Source organism: Aulonocara stuartgranti, assembly GCF_965226115.1.
Source record: "Aulonocara stuartgranti genome assembly, chromosome: 2".
Taxonomy (NCBI): Eukaryota; Metazoa; Chordata; class Actinopteri; order Cichliformes; family Cichlidae; genus Aulonocara; species Aulonocara stuartgranti.
In genome coordinates this window covers 26,945,574-26,962,166 of record NC_138940.1, presented here as the reverse complement: position 1 = coordinate 26,962,166, position 16,593 = coordinate 26,945,574, and the positions used below count along the sequence as shown (strand labels likewise).

General features: G+C 39.8%; 1 protein-coding gene across 2 annotated transcripts in view; it reads right to left on the bottom strand.

The window, feature by feature from the left end:
- flt4 (fms related receptor tyrosine kinase 4) overlaps positions 1 to 16,593 on the bottom strand; it is a 52,815-nt gene that overhangs the window by 17,935 nt on the left and 18,287 nt on the right. For both annotated transcript variants that reach the window (XM_082508097.1, XM_082508098.1), the window contains exons 2-10: positions 13,016 to 13,112; positions 11,411 to 11,685; positions 9,602 to 9,723; positions 9,324 to 9,495; positions 6,601 to 6,740; positions 6,351 to 6,522; positions 4,524 to 4,641; positions 4,202 to 4,386; positions 3,771 to 3,936 (exon numbers count right to left, since the gene is read on the bottom strand). In XM_082508097.1, the coding sequence (XP_082364223.1) occupies positions 3,771 to 3,936; positions 4,202 to 4,386; positions 4,524 to 4,641; positions 6,351 to 6,522; positions 6,601 to 6,740; positions 9,324 to 9,495; positions 9,602 to 9,723; positions 11,411 to 11,685; positions 13,016 to 13,112 (1,447 nt within the window). The remainder of the gene's footprint in view (positions 1 to 3,770; positions 3,937 to 4,201; positions 4,387 to 4,523; positions 4,642 to 6,350; positions 6,523 to 6,600; positions 6,741 to 9,323; positions 9,496 to 9,601; positions 9,724 to 11,410; positions 11,686 to 13,015; positions 13,113 to 16,593) is intronic.

The window sequence follows — 16,593 nt, the reverse complement described above, 5'->3', positions numbered from 1 at the left end:
CAGCCTGTGTTGAAGAATAAAGGTACAAACTCTGTGTTTGCCTTAGATACCATATTTATTTCAATAAATAGGTACACCTATTTCCCTTTATCCTAGCAGTATACAAAAAGCTGAGGTGCAATTCAAAACGACTGTAGATAGGCAGAAATTTACTAATTTATAAAACACAATATCCTTTTACTGACCGTAAAGAGTTCGCATGCAGCATTTGGACCATAGGCAGAATAATTTTAGCCTTTTCTCTTACTCCTAAATTACTTATCAAACTCCTCTTATTGGCACGTCTATGGCTCAGTAATTAGGATATTACACCTCCTTTGTCTAATCCATACTGTTTAAGAAGTGATGTGCCGCCTTAAAACCACCTACTTGTGAGCCAGGGGATTATTTGCTTTTCCTAGTTCTAGTCTCGATGCTAAGCTACGTTGATGAGGCTTCATATTTCGCATAGAAGTCTAGCAGCACTTTTAACAAGTCACTGAGCTCAGATATTGATAGCAGACCGTTCCTTTTAACTAAAAACAATCGTAAAACTGTGTGAGGGCCTGCTTTTTGTGTTCACTTGTTGTGGCAAATAGTCTCAATGAATTCTTTGTAACTGCTGGACCAAATTTAGCAAGAACAATCACTCATCCTGGGAAAGCACAGGAAAAACCCGATACACTGATTGACAGAAATCCATATTCTATGTTTCTCACAGCCGTTGATGAAAATGAAGTTCTTGAAATTGTCAAAAAATGTAAAAATCACAAATCTTTGGATTGTAATGATATTGATATGATAGTGGTTAAAAGAGTCATTGAGGCTATTATAAAACCATTTACATACATCTGTAATTTATCATTTCAAACTGGTCGATTTCCAGACAGAATGAAAATAGCAAAAGTTATACCTCTATACAAATCTGGAAACAAACACCATTTCACAAACTACAGGCCTGTCTCTTTACTACCTCAATTCTCAAAAGTTCTTGAAAAACTGTTTAAAAACAGACTGGAAAAATTTATAGATAAACATAAACTACTCACTGAGAGTCAGTACGGATTCAGATCAAGCAGATCAACATCATCGGCACTATTAGATTCAATAGAATACATCACAAATTCCATAGACAAAAAGCAATATGTGGCTGGGTTATTCATAGACTTGACAAAGGCATTTGACACTATAGATCATGATATATTAATAAGAAAACTGGAACGTTATGGTGTCAGAGGGGTAGTTTTAGATTGGGTCCGGAGTTATTTAAGTGACAGAAAGCAGTTTGTGAAAATAAATGGTGGTTGCTCCTTATGTATGGACATTGCTTGTGGTGTACCCCAAGGGTCAGTTTTGGGTCCAAAATTCTTCAACTTGTACATTAACGACATCTGTAAAGTGTCCAAAGTATTAAAAATGGTTCTCTTTGCTGACGATACAAACATTTTTTGCTCTGGTGATGATCTGAAGAATTTATTGGAGGATATGACTAATGAAATAAGTAAAGTGAAGTTCTGGCTTGATAAAAACAAATTATCATTAAATTTGAATAAATCTAAACTTATGTTATTTGGAAATAGTAGTTTAAATACAAATGCAAAGATTCAAATAAATGGTGTTGATATTGAAAGAGTCAGTGAAAATAAATTTCTGGGGGTAATAATAGATGAAAAACTTAACTGGAGAGCTCACGTAAGATATATTCATTCCAAAGTATCACGAAGCATTGCAGTACTAAACAAGGCAAAACAGGTATTCGACAGAACATCACTTCATATTCTCTACTGTTCACTGGTTTCACCATACTTAAGCTATTGTGCAGAGGTCTGGGGCAATAACTATAAAACCACATTACATTCACTTTTTACTCTTCAAAAGAAAGCAATTCGAATCATCCACAATGCAGGTTATGGGGAACATACAAACTCACTATTTTTGCAGTCTGAAATATTGAAAATTGACGATATAGTGAAATTCCAAACAGCACAAATTCTATTCAAAGCAAAAAATAAAGAACTGCCAGGTAATATTCAGAGTATGTTTTTTTTGAAAGAAGGAAGTTATAATTTAAGGGGTTTTTGTAACTTCAAAACAATGAAGGTACGTACTACAAGAAAAGGCTTTTGTGTTTCTGTTCAAGGAGTGAAACTATGGAACAAACTGAATATGGAATTAAAGCAATGTCCAAACATAAAACTGTTCAAAAAGAGTTATAAAAATATGATCTTCTCGATCTATAAAGAAAAGGAAAATATTTAAATTAAGTGAATGTCTCTATTTAAAAACAAACAAACAAAAAATTCATGATGTGATATTATAGTATATAGTATATCAGAAATCTGTTCACTATTTTTATTACAAATTATATCAGTAAGGAAGCTGACTAAATATTCACTGATAATTTATGGGACAGGGGTGGGATTAAATAAGTGTATACTTCTTCCCACTCCCTTTCAACATGTAAATTAATCAGAATGTTTTTTTGTATGTAATTTGTATAGTATATTTTTTTTCTCTCTTATTTCTTTTCTAAATGTACTTGTATATTGTTCACATGTTGAAATAAATTACCAATCAATCAATCACTTGTTTTCTGTTGCCACATGAATGAGAGAGCTCCACAATGTGCTTTATGAGCAGATTTGTATATGCAACAAACAAGCACACACATACAGAGATAACATCAGACAAGACATTGCTCTCCTGAAAGTAATTTCTCAGGCTCTGAAGAAAAAGACCAGCACCACCGAGATTACAAAAGCAAACGCCTGATAGTGTAAAATTACTTTCTTTCATCAAGCACACTTCATCAGGAACACACTGTGCTGCTACACTTAACAGGAGCCTGTGAGGAAGGACAGGTTTAGCTGGAAGTCCTTTGCTGTATTTTGGACCGTCACAATGGACAAGGAATTTCAAAATATTCAAAGAAAATTGAAAAAAAAAATAGAGGCAGAATTCACTGTCCATGAAATGGCATACTAGATCCACAGTGGCTAAAACAAAATAAAAACTGAGCACTTTCAGCCAAAATTAAACCAAAGCTGCCACTGCTGTGAGTTTCAGACTGCCTCTTAGACCAGGATCGAAACCTTGCAGCTGCACTCATGTTGCATGTTGACATGGAAAGGTCAGAACAGCAATATCTTCCAAAATTAAGCCTAGGAGGAAGACGGTAGAGGCAGGTGGATATTAGAGCAATATTCAGTGGAAGCGCACAAAACACAGGGGCTAAAGAAATAGGAAACAAGTGAGTATGATTGCATGTTTTATGTGTGTATTTGTATTGTGTAGCACTCTAGTTAGCTTCAATCACACCTGAGAGATTTATGTGCATTTCATGTGTGTTGTGTCTGTATGTGTGTCTTTGCTTATGCACAAAGCTGGACCATAGCACAGGAGAGTGACAGGCACATTATTACTGTGTGGGGGAGGAAGCTGGCTGGACATCGAGCAGACACTTTCCTTTAGTCTCCTCTTTCCTCCTTCCTTACCTCCCCTCTACCTTCCTCTATATATTAGCTCTTTTCATCCACAGCCACCCGCCCCGCTGCCCCCTTCTCTCTCTTCTTATCATCTCCTCCCTCTCTTGTTCACTCAGAGCCAGTGGATAATTTCACACTGACCTCTTCTTGTTATTTGGTCTCACATAACGCTTCATGCACAGCTCTTCCCGCCTTTCCTGTCTTGTCTGATGAAACCTTATCTTCACACACACACACACACACACACACAGTTGCAAAACTACCAGTGCTATATAAGAATGAGTCTGGGGCTGAGGTTTTTCTTACACTCTGCTTTGGGTGCTGTTGAGGACACAGGGGCCCCAGGCCCTCCACTGCCAGCTGATGTTGGGAATAGGGACACCGTAGGCGGTGCACGTCAGCGTTTGGCTGCTGCCGCTGGGGTAAGGGCTGGATGGATCTGCCACCTCTTTTTCATGAATCTGAGGAGGAACTGGGGGAAGAAGAGAGCTAATAAATCAATTTTTCCAGGAAGTCATAACTTTTTTATGCTAGATACAGGTCTCTTTATAATTGATTCATGCAACGTTTTTACTCTTTTGCTCCTTTCTTTTGTAAGATTTTCAAATTAAATCTACAAAAATTCGACTTTCCTCACTTGGGAAGGCAGGGAATCTCTATAACTTTACACTGCTGCTTTGTTCCTAAAATATCTGGAGGGATTTTAACTGGAGGTTCACAGAGCAACACACACATACCGTTGACGACAAGCGTTATGTTGAGCTTCCTCTCTAGCCCAGCATCGCTGTTTTTCAGGACCACCGTGTACAGCCCGGAGTCCTCCTGACAAACATCCTTAATCTCCAAAACATGTTTAGGGTGCATCCTCATCCTTTTCATCTTGAATTCTGGGCGCTGGTTTATTAGCTTTCCGTCTTTATACCTGGTGGCACACACAAATACACAAAATGTGCTCCTACTGAGATGTCCTGCTCTTTAATTGAGCTACAAATCTCAGATTTGCGAGGCCTAATTATGCTTTTGGACATTTCCAATTACATTTAATGAGACTCCTCTTACCATTGCGTTTCGGGTGCCGGTAAGGCAGAGACATTTACTTGTAATTTGTATGACTTCTGGCCAGCAGTTATCTCCACAATCGGTCCAATTCTGTAGTCGAGGTGGATAAATGGTCCTTCTGGAATCAGAGGCATTCAGTTGTTTACATAAAAGGCTTTAAAATCTTAAGGTCAGAGTACGAAACACTCGCCTTCTCTCAGCTTAAAACATGGCAATCAAAAGCGTTATACGTGTCTCCACTGTAGTCAGCTTGGATTCAGTGAATAAATCCTCTGGTTCTGACTTTAAGTCACTTTTTAAGCCTTCAGCAGTAAATATTCGATTGATTTTTGGTAAAAGGAAAAATAATACATTAATTATTTTGCCTCATCTGAAAAAACCCTTTAATCCATAAACACTGCTCAATTCCAAATTCTAAGGTATTTTTCTAGCGCTTGTCCACGAGGTAAGGATGGTGCGCTGGGTTGCATGTGTCGTGGTTTTGGAGTTAGACACTGCTCAAGCAGATCTCTGGGCAGACTCGAGCAAGCCCTTAAAGCCTTTTTCCTTCTGGAAAAAATCTGAAAGTGAAGTTTTTCAAAAACATCAAAGAGAGAGCATACGACACCTTTGGTGCACCTTTAGATGTCAGAGTTCGCCTTTCATGTTTTCTGTGTTTAGTTATGCTCCTTTTACTTTGGTCTGTTTCACGTCACACATAATATCACAAACCAAAATGTTTGAAAATAAAGCTTTACAGTGATAAAGACCATGTGTGGCAGGAAAAATTTATGAATGTAATATGTTTCATTTTGATTTTTAAAAAATCGACACCAAATCGATACCAAATATCGATTTAATATTTTATGAAATAAAATGTTGATATTTTATTAAATAAATCCAACTACTCTGGTAAATGCAAGTGCAAGATGGCTCATCTCATGCACAGAAATCCTGAGGCAGCGTTAGAGCCAAACTCGAGGGGACTCGACTCAACTGGCTGCCAGCTGCCTGTGTTCTGGTTATACTCCTACAGACCTGGGAGGTCGCAGAGTGCAAATATAATAGTTAAATGTGAATTTCTGTGTGAAGTGTAAATGTTTCTGTCTGTGTAGAGAGCAACAGATGATTTACCACAGTTAACCAATGCATTATCAGGAGTAGATTGCATGTAATTGCCAGCTAAGTGGCAACATTTATGGCAGTTTTTTTGTGCTGATGTTGGCATGTTATACAATCTCATTTGCAGCAAAAATAACAGATGAAACGAGATAACTTCAGCTTATTGGATAAAACAGATATTATAACAGAAAGCAATATATGTTATTGGAATACTCGGCATGTTGCAAAAAGTTAAAAATCACAATAATATCATAGTGTGAGTAAAGTATTATGATAATTGTAAATATCAACACTTCACTTTTGATTCCACAGAGGCATCCGATGGAAGACATAACACTTATTAATAAAAAGCATAGCATTATTGAGGCACTGCAAATTATTTAATCCCAACATAATATCGTGGGGTGATTCTTACCTCTATTAAATATGTGACTTCATTAATAACTTAAAACTATAACTTAACTATAAACTACAATTGTCATGAAGGTAGCATCAAACACAATCTAATGCAACTGATTGGTGTGACAGAGGAGGATGCTGAGGACAGGGTGAGATGGAGGCAGATGTTTGGTCAAGTTTTTCATTACAGGGATTATTGTGGAGACTGACCATAACTGCACATAGAGCTGGATTATTTGCTATGTTTGCCAGCATAACTGTAGATTTGGATGATTAATGCAAACTTTAAGAAGACTAATGTATGGACAAAAAAATAGAAAGTCTTACCATAAACTACGACCTGAGTTTGTTGGGTGTAAGTCCCGTCCATGCTGGTAACATTGCAGGTGTATCGGCCGGTGTCTGTGACATTGACACTGTGGATGGTCAGGGCGCTAGAAGCCGTTGTGGCTTGAGACAGAGATTCACGGAGGGTGGTAACTTGCACCAAGTCATTCGCCTGGTGAGGAGAAACAAACTGTGATTGTAAATTCAGGTTTGCTTCTTACTAACACAACGTGCGATGCACTGCTAGTACCTGTTTGCTTGGGTAAGACCACTGGATGTCCACCCCTGCGTTGAACTCCACCATCGCTGTGCAGTTCAGGGTGAGGGCCTCCCCCACTAACAGCTGTACTGGCTCCTCAGGAAACAGCTTGACATCGTAAACCTGACTTCCTGTCCGTGAAAATAAAAGGGCGAGGTAGACCCAGACAGAGGTAGGGAGACAGTGAGAGAGGTCAGAGTGACATTGTCAGCAGTTTTTCCTGAGGAAATGACTTTCCTTTGGACCTGAGAAGCCATCCCAGGCTACTCTAAAACTTTATATATACATACACACACACACACAATTTTATATATATCTAGATGTGTGTGTGTGTTTGTTTATATATGTGAATAAAACTGAAGTGAAGCATCAATCCCGTTTTGCACACTGGACAGTGTATCTGATGTTTAGGTCATTCTCTCTGCATGGAAATGACTTTGCACGTAAAAGAAAAAAGGCAGACTGTGATTACTGATTGTTTATGCAGTCCATTAGTGTGAAGAGTGAAGCCTCTCCGAGTTTCTCCTCTGACTGATGTGGCTATTACATTTGGCTGGGAGCGGTGAATATGAGTTTCCATTTGCCCTCTGAAGACAGAGGTGAATGAGCTCATACAACAGAGCGTAGAGCATCTGGATCACCCTGAGTTCACGCGCTATGAGAGGGAAACTCAACATAAAGTCTCTCGCCTTTTCAGCTTAGTTTTTCAAAATGTGATTATGCCTTCCTTTTCCATCTGCTTCTCTTTTCTTCTTTTCTTTTAGTGCTTGTGACATAATGACTCCATCCTTACATAAAAATGGAGTTGTTTTAGAGGAAATTACATAATTAAATAAAAGCCTCAAAATTGTCAGCATTAAGGCTTAATTGGCTCGTCGACTGCCATGGAAAATTATGGGGACAGGGCAGTCAGTCTAGCACCACCTTTGATTTTCTAGCTAATTTCTCTTTCAACAAGAGCAGAGAGTCAAATCTAATTCAAATATTTGTCCTGGGTCGGGAGTGTTTTTGTAACTCTGTTCACCCATCCATCCAATTTTCTGCTGCTTTATCCGGGTTTGGGTCGCAGGGGCAGCAGTCTAATCAGAGATGCCCAGACCTCCTTTGCCCCAAGTCACCTTTTCCAGCTCTTCTGGGGAGGGGGAGCGGACGCCAAGGTGTTCCCAAGATCACATAGAAATAATCTTTCAGTTTGAGCCACAGCAGAGATAGCGTGAGCTCCTCATTTCTACTCCTTGCATCTTATTCTTAATTTAGCATACCAACATACTGATACACCATCAGCATCAGTGCAGACGCTTCTCCAATCTTTTCGTCAGTCTCCTGCTCCACTCTTCCCTACTTGTAAACAAGACCATGAGATAACAGCACTTCTCCTGAGGCAGAAAATCATTCCCAGCACAGAATGTGCAATCCACCCTTTTCCAGCTGAGAGCCGTGGCCTTGGACTTGGAGGTGCTAATTGTTATCCCTACTGCTGAAAAACTGCCCCAGTGCAAGTTTGCAATCATCCCTCAGTGAAGTCAAAAAAGCACAGACATGATCCTGAAACCACTGAACCTGAAACCTTTTGCCCCTTGGCTGCACCTAGAAATTCAGCAAGAAACAGATATGGTAACAAAGGCAGCACTGCCACAGTCCAGTACCCACCGGGAATAAGTCTGATGTCCTGCCAGCAATGTGAACCAACCATGTCAATTGTACAGGGACTGAAAAGCTCTTGAAGCACCCTACAGAACATCCCAAGGGATGTGGTTGAATGCTTTCTCCAAGTCTATAAAAATTGACTGGTTGGGCAAACTCCCAAATATTTCTACTGGAAAAGCAAGAAAAGAGCTGGGCCATTGCTCCATAACCAGGAAGTAAACTGTGTTATCTTTCCTAAATCCTAGCACTCCCCTGGGATAAACGTTCCCAGCGAGGATAAGCAGTGTGATCCCTCCCGAAGTTGGACCACCACCCTAGTTTGCAAATCCAAAGGTAATAACTTGCACTTGGTGTTGCAGAACTGTGTCATACAGGAAAGTTGCTCAATACCGCCCAGCCAATATTATCAGTCGATATTAGCTATTTGCAGATACATTATATGAGCAAATAATTTACATTTATTTTACAACAATGAGAATTAAAACAGGAAAAAAAAAACACTGGAGAAACACCCCTGAGCTATGTTACAAGTGTTGCATAGTCTGTCCACCACAGCATACTCTGCGACTTCCCTGTTGGCAATGCAGGTGTTTAGAGTGCCATTAACACAACCGATTGATCTAAACAAGTAATCCACAACTTCGTGTGACAAAAAAACAAGATTGTTTTTACCCTGCATTGTTATATTATCTTAGCAGGGACACATTATCTTGTTTCGTGTACTTGAAAGAAAAAAAGATATTGGCTGATATATCAGATTTTTATGTTAACAAATATTAGTGTCAGTCTTAGAAGTCCTATATCATTCAGGCTCGAATCCAGACCTATGAGAAACTCAGAGCGGATCTCATCCACCTCAAGGGATCTGCCCAAGATTTTTAACTAGCTTAATGTTCTCAGTTACAGTAATGACCCAGTCTTCTCTGTGTCCCAAAGCTCTGTGGTGTGTCATTTAATGCTTGAAGTTAAAAGTTCAGCTAAGAGTTCAGCTGTTGCCTTTTGGTAGGACTTTGTGATAAATACCTAAGGATACTTTTGAAACCTTTGGAGGAAACATACTGTTTTACCTGTAGTGTGGAACACGTAGTTGTCCGAACTGTACCAATTGCCTCCCAGCATAGCAGCACAAAAAAGCATCAGGAGAGGTTCCTTGTCTATGATGTTTTTGGGAATGGACCAGCCCCGCTTGTTGTCCCATCTCAGCCTCTCCTTCTCCAGTGGCCAGGGATTGTACCACATCTAAATGCACAAAAATGATTGCTGCTGTTAAAATCATCAATTTAAGCACCAGCTGAAAACTTTAACTGGAGGAACAGAGTGTGAGAAATATGTTTTGGGCACAAACCGTTTTCAGGGTGACATTCAGATCAGGCACTGTGACCAGGCATGGCACTATTACATCCGTGGAATGGCTCTTGATGAAAATGGTCTGCACGCTGCCGCTGTTGAGGAAGGGCTGCTCTGGGTCTGGATGCAGACAGAGAGAGACAGGGAGCAGGGAGGTTAACCCCGATAGCAGCTGGGGTAATGGCAGCTATTACTGAGTTAACTTCATGTATGGCCAGCCAGATCTCCCCCATCCTGATAATGACCCCCAAGGACACACCTCATGTGTAGTTTATCATGATTACCAACAGCTCAGTCTGTCCCCGCCTAGCAAATAGCGGTAAGGACCTCTATTACACATCAACTGAGAGACAGACAGCCAAGAGGTTTAATCATCCTCTAAACAGTGTTACAATTTCACCTCAGGCTCTCTGGTGATGGAAAATATCTCTCCACTGTGTTTCATTCTTAACACCTTGATACTTCCCTTTTTTGTTGCTGCAGCTACCGATGCTCAGGACTTTGGGAGGCATCGCAGCAATTGTTTTGGCAATTTACACTGCAGCTCTTATCACCATAAAAGCTAATATTCCCTCAGCAAGAGATTATGTTATTATAAAAACCTTTATCTCTCCCGCTTTGCTGTCAGTACCGGCGATGTTTGAGCAGCAGCAAATATGTTATATGACATCCGAGCTTTTCTTCTTACGTCTTGTTTTGCATGATAAGCCTTCAGTTATTTCCATACTTCTTGTTTTTTCTGCACAACTCAAACCTATCACTTTAAGCTTCTGCAAGGCCAAACAAAAAGTCATATCAAGAGGCTTATATTTCTGCCCTGCAGTGGACTGAATACACACACACAAGCAACAGAAATAATAGACAGCGTTTCGCACTTTAACGTCTTCTCAATAAATCACCCGTAGGTATCAGACTGCAGGAAGAGATCTGCTACTTGAGGCGAGGACAGGTTGCAGAGCAGGCTGAGCAGGTGTTTGTGTGCTTTGCATTATTCTACACATGTAAAAATACAGTATATTCATGTATTCAGATCAACGTCTGCACTCATATGCGCGTTTAGAGCATAGCGTTAGAGCCCTGAAGGAGTAAAAGGCTGACATCTGCCCGTCTAATTGAATCCACATGTGTCCCCTTTATCCTTCAACACACTGGGTCTAATTTATGGCTGCAATTCCATCTGCTTATGATCAGCCCCCCGGATAGATCTGTGGAAACTGTTTTGGCACCTTGTCTGAGGGGATAAACAGGCGTTTCACATGAGTGGACTGGTCAGCAGGATTCCCCGCCATGACAATCATCTGTCTCTCCATGTGCCTCCTCTCCCTCAGCACACGGAGCGAGGAAAAGTAAAGAGACAACCCTTAGGGACAAGTCCTGAGTTCTAAAGTTCAAACTATGAGCTAGTCTGAAACTTGTATATGGCAAAAAAATACTGATAGCGAAACACATTTCATTGGTGTTCTTTGATATGTTATTCATTTCGATATTACGAAAAACAAATAGCGCATTAATGCTTTAATTAGCTTCCCATTCCTGTCTTTATCAAAAGCTTTGCATGGCTAATATCTGAATCCTGCCAACTTCCAGGGTGTGACCGAGGCAAACTCAACAATTTCCACTTCTAGTAACAGAGCGTCTGCTTTGATATTAGAGTAATATTCAAAACAGGAGATCTGCTTCCACAGGATGGCTACCAAAGAAAACAGAAATAAGGACTAAAGGTTCCACATAGCCAAGCCAAAGAGCTGCGGACCAGATCAAGCAAGGGGATGAAATTTTAGCACATTTGCAGGCTTGTGTGACTCACCCATGACAAAGACATAAATGCTGGTGGCAGTGGTGCCTTCAATGATGGCCTTGGCATCCTTATATGAGCAGCGGTAGTACCCCGTGTCTTTGGCCTGTGCCCCATTCAGGACAAGCTTCTTGCAGTACGGCAATTCCAACTTCCCCGGACACTCGCTGACTAAGGCCACCCTCTGCCCGGGGGCTGAGGTGGTCTCCAGCTGGGAGTGACGCTGGGTTAGGTCTCGTCCAACCAGAGTCTGATCAGGCCAGGCCCAGGCCAGAGTATTAGATCCCCTGAAGAGATGTGAAAAGTCAAAGGACACGGAACAGATTTAATCTTAGTACTTAAAATGAAAAGTTGTATTATTGGAATTAACACTCAGATTGTCACATTACTTGTGGTGTACCACAAGGTACACTCCTAGGTCCTTTAGTTTTTTCTTTTTTTTACATGATTCCATTTTACCAAAGTATCCAATGTCATAAAGTCTCTCTTCATTTCCAAGCAGACAATATGCAGATATGCATTAGCTGACATCTACCTGTTCTTAGATTGTTTATTAGTGATGTTAATTATTCGATTGCATAAAACTTTCTTTCTGCTTATCAGTCAAAATACTCTGTGCTAAATAAAGACATTATTATTACATTTTTGTTACATGTTAAGTAAAAAAACGACAGTGTTTGTGTGACTGTGAGTGTGCATTTTGCACTTGTAGTGCTATAAATTTTCCAGAGCATCTGTACATCCTTGTTTGCTTTGAGCTTTGTCACATAAATTCAGTTATGTTAACCCAGAGGCATTACGATTGCAACCATAATTGCTGCCTGAAAACCGATAGCTATGCTTTCATCACCTTGCTCCACTAAACAGCAATGACAGAAATGTGCACATGGTGCCAAAATGTGATGGCTGGAAATGACACAAACATGACAGATGATAATTTAAGTATTTTACAGCCTCAGTGAATAATTTTCCCTTATGGGAGGTTTATTTTTTTTAAAGATGAAAACATTTATCTGAGAAATAATCTGGAAAAGACCAAAAATAATATCAGCTTTAGCAAAGACAGCTTTTCTTCTTCTTCTTTTTTTTTGTTCACCACAAAAACAAAATGGTTAAAGGAGGGACTGCTTGGGGCAGCAGACAGCACAGCTGAGATTTTATAGGGATATAGGATCATTATCATGAGTTGATTCATATATGACAGAGGCTCAGTTTAAATCGGATCTGGCTTTGCTTTAGAACAAAAAAAATCTCTTTCTTATAAGACATGGCCCATTGTTTATATGGTTTAGAAAAAGCAGAGTAAAACAAGTGCAGACTTTTCTTATTTAAACTGACAGTTTGCATCACAAATGTAAGACGTATAAAATGCTATGAAAACTATTAGCAATGCATGAGTGTCCAGATCCTTTGTTCACGAAAGATGCAATAAAACTGGTAACTTTTTCTGAAAAATGAACTGTAGCAGAGTCGAAATGTATTTTTCTCATTTGTTGATTGCAAGTAACACATTTTTTTTAATCTATCAATGATGATTTTTTGTAATTTCCTGAAAAAACACACAGTTTGTCATGCACAAGTGCATGTAGTCAGTCCAAAACGAGAAGACACACATACCTGCATGTAAGAGTGAGTGTTGTGTGGGCTGCAATCACTAGTTCGTCTTTGGGGCTGTCGAGGACGGGTGGAGTCATAGAATAGCCTATCACCAGACCTGCGGGAATGAACAAGCCAACTGCATTAGAATCATGTTACACAGGTCAGTCAAGACCTAGTGTTTTTGACAGAGCTGCTGGTAAGCTGTCAAATCTCTGAAACACATCGGGAATCTGAAATCTGACACAGTGGTTATTACATTTACAAGCTGTAAGGCAATCTGCGGCTAAAGGAACTGGTCCCTGATGCTGAAAAACACCCAGATAGAGAAATTACAGCTCGCTCGTGAGGCAATGCTGGTGTGATCTCTTTACCTCCGCCTCTGAAACAGCCACACAAACCATTTGCCCTTGATTTATTACAAATGCATTCACTTCACTCATCGGTGCTTGGTTAATATAGCTGGCCTAGAATGTCATTACCATAGTAGAGTCCCCTCAGGGTGCTATTAGCGCTTAGTCAGACTCTGCACCTACAGTCGATCATATATAAAAGTGTCACCATGACTTATGCTCCACCTGGATATCATTAGAGATGAAAACACACACTGTGCTATTGCAGGGACTGAGTGGCTGTGCGGTAGTGGAGAGGCTTTCTGAGCATTTACAAAACAAATCATGACCATTTTCCCACATCAGACTGAATAAATAAATACATAGTGTGCTTCAAGGCACTTTGTTACAAAGCGATGCACAAACATCAAAACAAACTGAGAAAATATGCATGGATAAGCATAATAAACAGTAGACTACAATATAAAAACCCCTGCACTCCATATGTAAAATGTAAATAAAAACAAAGCAATGATTTTTATTCTCAAAATTTCCTCTGCACAAGAGACGAGGCTGAAAATCAGTATTGAAATCTAAGATCTTCACACCCTCAGGTGCCACTGCCTTGAAAACAGACATGTCTCTGTTGTGGAAGTCATTGCATAGGCTGAAGGACACTTCCAGAAACCACTATCTGTGAAAACTGTTGACCGTGCCATCCATAAAAGCAGGTAAAAGCTCCATCATCCAAAGACAAGCTATATGCGAACACAATCCTGAAACACTTTCTAAGGGGTTAAGCTCATTTAAAATGGACTGAGGACATTTGAAATTAGCTTGTGGAAAACTGATCTGTGTTCAGAAAAATTTAAATGTGGAATTCTTTTTGGAAAACATGGATATGGCATCTATGATGGTATGAGGGTGCATTAGTGCCAATGTATCTTACACATCTGGAAAGGGACCATCAATTCTGAAAGGTAATACAAGTTTCAGAGCAACATGTGCTCCCATCCATCGTGTCTTTTTTAAGAAAGGCCTTGCATGAAACAATACTTAACTGCATATTGCAGCTATTACAACAACTTGGCTTTATAGCAAAAGAGTCCAGTTTCTGAACTGATCTGCCTGAAGGCCAGATCTTTCACCATCTCAAAATATTTTGTCCCATTATGAAACAAACGATACAACACTGAAGACCCAGGACTGTTGAACAGCAAGAATCGTATATTATCCCCTATTGGATTTGTAAGTTTCCTCACTTCCAAAGAAATGAACTACCTCCAATTTTTATGGTAGTTTCATTTTAATGAAGAGAAACAGAATATCATCTAAAAATCCAGAAAAACACCTTACTTGAAAGTTAGAAAGTGATTTGCAAGGCATTGAGTGAAATTGGTATTTGATCTTTAAGCAAAACATGAAGTGGTACTTGGTGAAGAAACTTCTGTTGGCAACCACAGTGGTAATATGCTTCTTGTGGTTGGGATTTTGGGCCGCTTCTCTCACCCAAGACTTGAGTAGGGAGACCTGCAAAATTTCAGTCCATTACGGCATATTATGTTACCAGTAGTGTCCTTGGCCACTGTGGTCCCAACTGCCCTCAGATCATTAACTAGTTCCTCCCGTATAGTTTTGGACTGACCCACAGCTTTTCTCCTGATCATCTTCAATGCCATGAGGCACTGTCACCTTCTCACCAAGCTTACTGCTGATGGTCTTGTAGCCCATTCCAGCCTTGTGCAGGTCTACAGATTGTCCCTGACGTCTTTTGACAGTTCTTTGGTCTCACCCTTGGTGGTGGAGAGGTTGGAATGGAAGAAATGGATTCTGTGGACATGTAGCACACATGTCCACATGATGAGTTGCGATCAGGAGTATTTGTAATTGATTGATTCATTGACTGGTTTTAATCTGCGTGTCACATGGGCACACAACCAATCTGTGGGAGCCAGAGTTTTGGCTGGGTTGTAGGGGGTAAAATGCTTATTTCACTCAATAATAAGCAAATCAATTTACAATTTTCAGGTATGTGTTTTTTTTTCTGAATTTTTTAGTTGATATTGTGCCTTTTTCCATTAAAATGAAAAAGTCGTAAAAACTAGAGACTGATCATTTTTTGTTAGATGTGAACAAAGCTACAAATTCAGCAGGACAAATGCACAAATAGAGTTATGCAAGCAGCTGAAAGGCTATACAAATACCTTTCATATATTGGATCAGTATACTTTCTTTTATAAGCACACAAATCTATCTGGGGTCAAAACATTTGTACAATGGAGCTGCATATGCGCATTTTATATTACTGACTCACACATCTTCTAGGTCTAGGCAACAGCAGCTGAAGTGCCCAGCAATGGTTTCACAGCAGCCAGTCATGACCTGCTGCCAATCAAAAGTCAGAGATCTGTACAGCTGCGAATCTTAAACACCAGCCTCGTTCCTCCTACATGTCCCGCCGCCCAGGGAGCATCACAGAGCCAATTTATTCATATGTAAATTTTTCATTTTTACAATGTAAGCCCAGCTTCCTTTCAAAACTGCAAAGATTTAAAAACTTCAAATGATAATTTCTTAAAGAAATCATAAGCGATTTCGAAAAATATGCTGATTTGCTTTCTTGCTGTGACTTAGATAAGAAAATCCACGCCAGTCTCACATCTACATGCAGCTGCAATCAACAGGCGGTTAACTGAGCTTATCACAAAGGCGAAAACTGAGGCTGCCTAGCGAGCTGCAAATACACAAAATACAATAAAGCTCAGAAACAAAGTGGACTAACGGAAGAAATCTGCAATAATAGCTGAAACATCTGATGCTTGACTAACAGGCAGAAGTATGCTGTAACTTCCTGTGTCGCAAAGCACGGTAAAAATAGGCAAAAATTACAATAAAACAATGCCCCAGATGTGTCCAGGTTTTTATTATAGCCTGTCTTATTTGCAGTGTTTCTATTTTTGGTTATGTTTTGTATATTTGCAGTGAGCTGCTTTTGACATGTAGGTGGCAGATTACTCAGAGCCAAGCTAGCTGTTTCCCACCGGTTCCAGTCTTTATGCTAACTTTAGATAAACGGCTACCTCAGCCTCAGCAGTTATCTGTAGTTTGGCCAAGAAAGCAAAGAAACATCTCCCCTATAAATTTGAAAGTTGTATTATGTTATTATTCCACTAAAAAAAGAGAGCTAAAATAATCCCCTTTAACTTATCCTGATTTATTGCTGCAGGAGATAATAACTGTTAACAGTAAAACTGTCACCGACATCTT